The 8,688-nt window shown below is 52.4% G+C and overlaps 1 protein-coding gene across 1 annotated transcript; it reads left to right on the top strand.

Moving 5' to 3' along the window:
* The first annotated feature begins 3,905 nt into the window (after positions 1-3,905).
* LOC108100728 (cell division cycle 5-like protein) lies at positions 3,906-7,902 on the top strand. The gene is made up of 3 exons (XM_043208494.1): positions 3,906-3,968; positions 6,167-7,235; positions 7,607-7,902. The coding sequence occupies exons 1-3, from the start codon at positions 3,906-3,908 to the stop codon at positions 7,900-7,902; spliced, it is 1,428 nt and encodes a 475-aa protein (XP_043064429.1).
* Positions 7,903-8,688: the final 786 nt, after the last annotated feature.

Raw genomic sequence — 8,688 nt, 5'->3', positions numbered from 1 at the left:
CGGGAGCATCCAATCACAGCTGGAGATAGTGGTTGGTCTCGGGACGAGGAAGGTGTTGATGCAATTATTAATCCTCCCAAGGGTGATAGACGCCCTAGTTTTGGGCTGGGATTTCCTCTCAAAAATAGGAGCGGAGGTAAAATGCGCAGGACTCGAGGTGGCGATACCAGCAAGGAAGCGCAGACTAGGAATGCTGGAAGAGAGACTGTCGGTGGCAGTGGTAGAAACACCAGAACAGTTTTCGGAAGAGGACATCGCCAAATTCCTGAAGGAGGAGCTGAAAGCTCTAGAAGAGTCAAGCGGAGCATCGAACATATCCGTCCACAAGATCACGATGAAGGACGACCAGCCAGTGAAGCAGCGGTACTACCCAAAAAACCCCAAAATGCAAGGGGAAATAAACGAAAAGGTAGACGAGCTGCTGGAAAAAGGATGCGTCGAGCCGTCAAGAAGCCTGTACAGCTCTCCAATCGTCATGGTAAAGAAGAAGACGGGAAAATGGAGGCTGTGCGTAGATTTCCGACAAATCAACGCAAAGTCGGTAAAGGATGCGTACCCGATGCCTATGATTAATTACATCCTGGATCAATTAAGGGAGGCACGATACATCAGCAGCCTGGACTTAAAGGATGGATACTGGCAGATACCCCTGGAAGAGAAGAGCAGGCAGTATACCGCGTTCACCGTCCCAGGAAAAGGACTGTTCCAATGGAAGGTGATGCCATTCGGGCTGCACTCAGCGTCGGCAACGTTCCAAAGGGCGCTCGATCAGGTCATAGGGCCTGAGATGATGCCGCATGCCTTTGCGTACCAGGACGATATTATCGTCATCGGACGGACGCTGGAGAAGCATAAAAAAAACCTGAGGGAAGTGTTCCGAAGACTGCGGGCAGCGAACCTGAAAGTGAATGCGGAAAAATGCAAATTCTTCAAAAAGGAGCTGCAGTACTTGGGACATCGCATCACGGACCAAGGAATTGGAACTGATCCAGAGAAGGTAGCGGCAATAGCGTTGCTGAAGCCGCCAGCCAACGTTAAGGAACTGAGGCAATACTTGGGAGTGGCATCGTGGTACCGACGCTTCGTACCCGACTTCGCCACACTAGTCCAGCCACTAAATGCCCTACTCCGGAAGAAAGTAAAATGGGAGTGGACCGTCGACCACCAGAAGGCATTCGAGGCAGTCAAGGCCAGGCTGGTCGCAGATCCAATACTGGCATGCCCAGACTTCACAAAGACATTCATCCTGCAGACAGACGCCAGCGACTACGGGCTTGGCGCCATACTCACTCAGCATTCAGATCAAGGCGAGAGAGTAATTTCATATTCAAGTCGCTCCCAAAATGGAGCGGAAAGAAATTACTCCGCAACTGAAAAAGAATGCTTGGCGATTGTATGGGCCATAAGGAAGTTGCGACCTTACTTAGAGGGATACCATTTCAAAGTAATAACGGATCACATGGCACTAAAATGGCTCAACAGTATCGAGAGCCCGTCAGGAAGGATTGCGAGATGGGCGCTGGAACTCCAGCAATATGACTTTGAGATATCCTACCGAAAAGGCCAACTTAATGTCGTGGCGGACGCCCTGTCAAGACAGCCATTGCCAGCGGAATGCCGCCGCATGAAGACAAAGAAGGCAGACCCGAAGACAGCGGAACAGGAACGCGATTGGATAGCAGAGATGAAGAGTAAGGTAGAGCAAAACCCGCAGAAATACCCGGATTATATGCTGGAAGGCGATAAGATGTATCGCCACATACCCCACAGGGCGGGGAACGAGGACGTGGTCGCGTGGAAGCTATGCATACCCAGAGGATCAAGGCAGAGGGTGATAGCGGAAAACCACGACGCGCCAACAGCCGGTCACTTGGGCAGCAGGAAAACAATAGCAAGAGTGGCTGCGAGGTACCACTGGCCGGGCATGCATAGGGACGTCAGAGCCTACGTACGTAGCTGTGAGAGCTGCATGAAGTACAAGCCGAACCAGCTGCAGGCGGCAGGCAAAATGTTGACGCAGATTCCCGAGGAGCCGTGGGCGACAGTGTGTGCCGATTTTGTCGGGCCACTGCCGCGGTCAAAACACGGGAATGCAATGCTGCTCGTGCTGGTGGACCGATTCTCGAAGTGGACCGAGTTGGTGCCGATGCGGAAGGCGACCACGGAATCTCTACAGAAGGCGATAAGAGAGAGAATCGTCTCGCGGTACGGCGTCCCTAAAGTTCTAATCACGGACAACGGGGTACAATTTACAAGCAGGGCGTTCAAAAGATTTCTGGAAGAATTGGGGGTGCGACACCAATTCACTGCACCATACACACCGCAGGAAAACCCGACAGAAAGAGCAAACAGGACGGTTAAGACGATGATCGCCCAGTTCGCGGGGGCCGACCAGAGGACCTGGGACGACAAATGGCCGGAACTACAGCTGGCAGTGAATACCAGTGTGGCGAAGTCCACCGGGTACTCGCCAGCGTTCGTCACCCAGGGTCGAGAACCTAGGCTGCCGAAAGCTCTTTTCGACGAGCACACAATCGGAACCGGAAAGGCGACACAAACACCGAAGGAAAATGCACAAAAACTGTCGGAAATTTTCGAACTCGTCAGGCGCAATATGGAGAAGGCAGCACAGGATCAGGCAAGGCATTACAACCTGCGAAGGAGACCGTGGACGCCAAGGATTGGTGATACGGTCTGGGCAAAGGAGCACCACCTGTCCAAAGCGGTGGAAGGCTTCGCGGCGAAATTGGCCCCCAGATATGACGGGCCATTCACAATCACTAATTTTATTTCCCCGGTAATTTGTAATTTACGGCACAGCCAGAATGGCAAGGAAAAGAGAGCTCACATTAGCGAGCTGAAGCCGAGCACAACCGAGGGGGAAAAATAGAGGTGACCGTCATACTGGGGGCGCACTGTACGTGTGTTTCGCGAGAAAGGGAGAGGACGATACGGAGTATCGAAGAAAATGGCCACCCACACACACGTACACATTTGGAGCGCGAAAGCGGGTTAGAGGAGGGTATGTATGCACAAGCCGTGGCAGAGAAAAAAAAACGGCCGGACACTTCAGCAGCGGCAGGAGTGTCTGCAGAAGCAGCAGCAACGACATGAGGATCGGCAGCAGCAACAACAGCGGCATCAGCAGCAGCAACAACAGCGGCATCAGCAGCAGCACAACTACAGCAGCGGCAACAATTCAGGCCGAGGCGGAAGGCCGCGGCCAGCGGAACAGCCAAGGGCGAAGTGGGGGCTCCGGCGCTTGTCGCCGGTCCTCCAGCTACTGGCGTCCCCGCTGGTGCCGTTGTCTCCGTCGCCGGCCTGGCATGCGGTGGAAGTGGAGAAGAGGAGGTCAGCTGCCCAGGAGAGACGCCTGCCGGGACGCGCTGGGCCAGGGTTGGCGCCCCGGCGCATGAACATTAAGGAGGCATCGGCAGCGCGACAGGCTGAAAGAGTTGGAGAATGGGAAAACGAAGAAAATGGGAATTTAAAAATTTTCTGACTTACCAAAACAAACAAACGAGGCCAGCTGGAATTGGGAATGGGGTCGCCACGATAACGGCGGTCGATCGATAGTGCGATCGATGGGAGCTAAAAAATACTGGAAATATCGCTGGCCGGTCACACTGAATATGACGGCACCCTGAGGAGTGGCAACGCCACGATCGATAAACGAGTTATCGATTGTGCGCGGGGAAATTCTGCGCGGGAGACATTTTCAAATTTGAAACGAGGATCGGAAGGAGTCGCGCGCTGGGTGTTTCCGACAGCCAAGATGCCCTAGTCAAGAAGCCCAACGACGGGAAGTCTACATAAGCTGAGACTTAGGTGCTGAGGTTGGAGGAGCTCTCAGCCGTGGCAGGAGGAGGTCGACGAGGGAGTGGCAGCGGCCACAAGGATCGAGGATGGACGTGTGCGCAAGGAGCCGGGGGGGTCAAGATGCCACAGTCGAGATGCTGAACGACCAGGTAGGGTCCAATAGGCTGAGGCTGTCCGGCTGAGATCCAGGAGGCCCTTGGCCGCACTCAGGAGTGGAGGTCGACGTGGGAAGGAGGCAATTTGAGAACGTTTCCCCAGGACATTCCGGAGCCCGAAGCTTTTAAAAGTTTCCGAAGGAAGGGGGAGATGTAAGGGTATGTAAAAACGCCTTACAAGTTTGAGTGCAGGAGAGCCGCATAGCAACAGCGGGATGCGCGGCATGCAGAGAAAAAGGGAAATAACGGTGCAAAGGACTTTGGACTCAATGCTGCGGTGAGTCTGCAGACTTTGGACCCAGACGGTGAGTCTGCGGACTTCGGACCCGCGCAAAGAGGAGAGACCGTGAACTAACGGTACCGGTCTGGACTTTGTACCCGTTATAACGGTGAAGTTCTGGACTTTGTACCCGTTATAACGGTGAAGTTGGCGGACTTTGGACCAGCACAAAGAGGAGAGACCGTGAACTAACGGGACTTGTGCTGCCCTTTGGACCCAATCACGCCACCGAAGGAGGGAAATAACGGGACCAGGGTGGCATATAAAAGGAGGACGCGTGCAGGAAGCTGGACAGTCAAGTGAAGTCGTGCAACGAGATCGTACCAACGCGAGTGAAACCCCAAGGAGAATACCAAGTGCCACTTAATCCGGAGTCAAGATCGCCGAGTCAAGAAGCCCAACGACGGTCACGTCTACATAAGCTGAGACTGCCAAGCTGAGATCCCGAGGGTACAAGGTAAGTTGTAGGGTGCGTCTACGAGTCTCGAAATCGACGAAGTTGGTGGAGTCTTGGCAGTGGATGTTGTGCGAAAGGTACCCAGCGTCGGTACCCCATGAAAGATTGAGGACCTGCTGAGGGCCAGGCCGACGAAGATCCAGTGGAGTTGTGCGAAAGGTACCCGGCGTCGGTCCACACGAGAGTGAGGACCTGCTGAGGGCCAGGCCGACGAAGTCCCGACCGAACTCCGGGGTGGAGCGAAGAGTGGTGACTGCAGGCATCACTGCTTAGCCCCGCTAGGGAGGTTCTGTCTAACATCCTCCAAGGTTGTGAGAGGCTCGTAGCTTGCCTAGTACGCGACCGGTGCCCGAAAGACTCGGCAAGGCAGAGGACGCACGACAGGCGTGCCGCCATAGAGTCGACGTGGGAGCCACTACCGGCGTCGACGAGGGAGATCGAGTCATCAGACAGCAGAACCACGAATCAAATATCGAGCTATAAATCTACGTACAATAAACCCAACAAGTATTCCTAAATCTAACCTAACTCTGTGTTATACTTTGGTCTCGGGGTTACGCATCAATAAATTTGGTGGGACGAACACACAAACTCATCTGAGCTAGCCGCACGTTCTCGTAGCGAGCGAAGACACAAAAGCAGTTCGTTACAACTTATTCTTCTTATGTTCTATTTGCTTCAATACAAGTTCCATTTCAATTTAATTTTTTCTTACTTATTTATCTTATTTCTAAACTTAATAAAAAGGCAGAAATCAGCCAACACAAGCCGTCTAACCAAACGCGGTCGAAGGCCTGGGCGACATCCAGAAAGACTGCGGAACTATACTCTTGACTTTCAAATGTATTTCGTATTTCCGAGGTTATTAGGTTTACTTCAGGTGTTCCTTTAAACGATTCAGGAGCAGCTTTTTAAATATCTTTAAAAGGCACGGCAGAAGACTGATTGGCCTATATGGTGAAGACTGGGACTTGTCCTTTCCAGTTTTATGGATCATGGTGATTAAAGACTTTTTCCATTGTTGCGGATAACAGTCCCATTTCATCATGCTGTTATATCGTGGTAAGAAGATTTACTGCACAGTTCGGCAATTCCATATTCATTTTAGGGGAGATTTAAATCGCGCTTTCTTTTTTTTCCTGAGCCTCTATCACTTTTATCACTTCTGTTGAATGGAATGTGATAGGCAGTGTAGCCTCTGGAGTGATGCTTGTTGGGAGCACAAAGCTATTTGTTGATGGAAGCGGTTTGAAGACGTTTTCTAGATGTGCAGCAAATACATTTGCCCTCTCTTCGTTGCTGCGAGCCCACTCTCCTGTTCGTGTGTATAATGGCGATTTGCTTTCGATTGGTGGACACATACCCGATTAAGCTTTCCACAGTGGATATCGTCCGCTGTTAGGGGAGAAATTCTGCAAATAGAATAATTGAGATCGATTACTTTCATCTTCGTAGAAGAAAGCGGTGTGCTTTAAGCCGCTCCTTCGAGGCAGGCGATCTCACCGGATCGACCCCAACCCAGAGACGATGCCGGCGCCTGACCCCCAGGACATGGACGAGGACGAGCTGGAGATGCTGTCCGAGACGCGCGCCCGTCTGGCCAACACGCAGGGCAAGAAGGCGAAGCGCAAGGCGCGCGACAAGCAGCTGGAGGAAGCCCGCCGCCTGACCACGCTTCAGAAGCGACTGGAGCTCCGTGCCAACTTCATTGGCAGCGGGAGCCGCAAGCGAATCAAGGGCATCGCCTACAACGCGGAGAATCCCTTCAAGAAGCGGCCCGCCCTGGGCTTCTACGACACCTCCGAGGAGATCTTCAACAAGATGAAGCAGCGCAAGGAGAAGGAGGTGCCCTGGGCCATGCCACAGAACATTGAGCCGGAGCGGAAGCGCTCCAAGCTAGTCCTGCCCAAGCCGCAGATCTCCGACATGGAGCTACAGCAGATGGTCAAGCTGGGCCGCGCCAGCGAGGTGGCCAATGATATAGCCAGCGAGAGTGGGATCGAGACGACGGACGCCCTGCAGGCCGACTACTCTATAACGCTCCAGGTGGCGGCCACTCTGCGAACCCCATACACAGACCGCATCATGCAGGAGGACAGCGAGGCGATGGAGACTAGCTCGGACCCGGCTGTCGAGGACCAGGCGGACGTAGACGCCCGGCTGCTGGCCGAGCAGGAAGCGCGCCGCAAGCGGGAACTGGAGAAGTGCTCGCAGGTGATCCAGTGCAGCCTGCAGCGTCGCACTGCAACACGGCACACCAAGGTCCTGCGCCCACAGTCCGAGAAGCAGAACCTCACCAAGCAGATACTCGCCGACGAGATGGAGGTGGTGAAGGAGTGCATATCGCACGGCGAGCTGCCCTCGCAGTACCGCTACACCCGCGCCAGCCTGGCCAGCAAGAAGGACCGCCTGAAGTCGGCCGATAACCGGATGGAGATAAACCGCCGCCACATAGCGAAGGAGGCCAAGCGTTGCAGCAAGATCGAGAAGAAGCTCAAGATCCACACCGGTGACTACCAGGCGCGCGAATTATAGTCGGTGGTCCGGAGGTGGCTGGTACAATTATATCGATTGGCCAGATGTGGTTGGGTTTTGAGTTTTAAGTGGATTAAATAAATTCAACTTCTTCCTTCAAGTGTCGTTATAAGACTGATCTTTTATTTAGAACTGAATACAAATGAAAGCTAGCTTTAGAGTGGGGTACATATGCTGTGTTTGCGAAACAGCCTAGGTCAGCATTTTGGGCCGGATGCCTGTGGCCCAGTTGTTTATATGTTTGGACATCGGGAGTCTGCTGAGTCGGTGGTTCGATGTCCGGGTTGAACGGCACCGCCTGTTAGTGGGACATTGCCCGAGGGGGCTTGGGTGGAGGTGATGTCATCTGTAAGACATCAGCGGTAACTCGCGCCAAGGTGCTGATCAAGCTGCTGCAGCACACCTACGGCCAGCTCGAGCAGAGATCCGTCTCACTGTCCACGTTCCGCTTTCTGGGCGAGCAGAAGGCCATCGCGGTGCCGCGCCGCCTAGAGTCGCTGCAGGAGGACGTGGGTCAGCAGATAGACCGAGAGAAGGAGCTGCGACAGAAGTACGCCAGCCTGGTGAAGGAGCGCGAGTCCCTTTACTCGCAGATCGAGCAAATAACTGGCGTAAGGCCCACGGCCCAACAACTCCTGCCCGAGCAGGAAGCATAAAACCCTAATCCGCGATTCAAACAGCTCTAGTCGCTCACGCTTATGCACTCAATTTCTTTTTCTTTCTCCTCCCAGATTCCAGGTACAGCTCAGGACGCTCAGGATGCTTAGGACACACTTAATGCTACGGTCTAGCATTGGCGGGCGGCATGTTCAGATTCACGATCTGGCCCCACGGTGCCAATACTTGCGGAGAGTTTAGGCAAAGGGAGCTCTCACTGCTGCTGGAGGGAGAGAGACAATTCAGTCTGATCTTGCACTGCATCGCGACGCGAACGGAGCTGCGTTTTTTACACTTCTTTTTATTATTGCTTTGTTATATATTCCTAACCAACTCAAAACTACGAATAAATAGTGAAATTATATTGTCTAATTCTCAAAGTGTTTTGTATGACGACGGAACCCCTTAATTCTATTACCCCGAGCTGCCGGCAGGAGGGGACACATCTGAACATAACCCTTAGGTAACATATTAAAACAAGTGTAATTTGTATTATTGCGCAGGTCAGTATTCAAAAGAATCAAAAGATAAGAAAGATGTAGGTATGTAAATGCAGATCACACGCTTATAATCAAAGCCTACAATAAGCATGTATGTATGTATGCCTTATGATAGCCAAAAGAGAAGTAGAAAGAATTATGATTCAGTTGTTTGTGTATTTTTTTGAGTGTTATTGTTAGTAGGAAAGTTGGAAAGTTATGTTTGTGGTTTGATCTGTTGGGATGTTAATTATGTTTATTGATTTTATTTTCTTACAGTTTTTACAAGTACATGTCGGATCATAA

The sequence above is a fragment of the Drosophila ficusphila genome, unplaced genomic scaffold, assembly GCF_018152265.1.
Source record: "Drosophila ficusphila isolate 14025-0441.05 unplaced genomic scaffold, ASM1815226v1 contig_470, whole genome shotgun sequence".
Taxonomy (NCBI): Eukaryota; Metazoa; Arthropoda; class Insecta; order Diptera; family Drosophilidae; genus Drosophila; species Drosophila ficusphila.
This window is presented reverse-complemented; position numbering and strand designations above follow the sequence as displayed.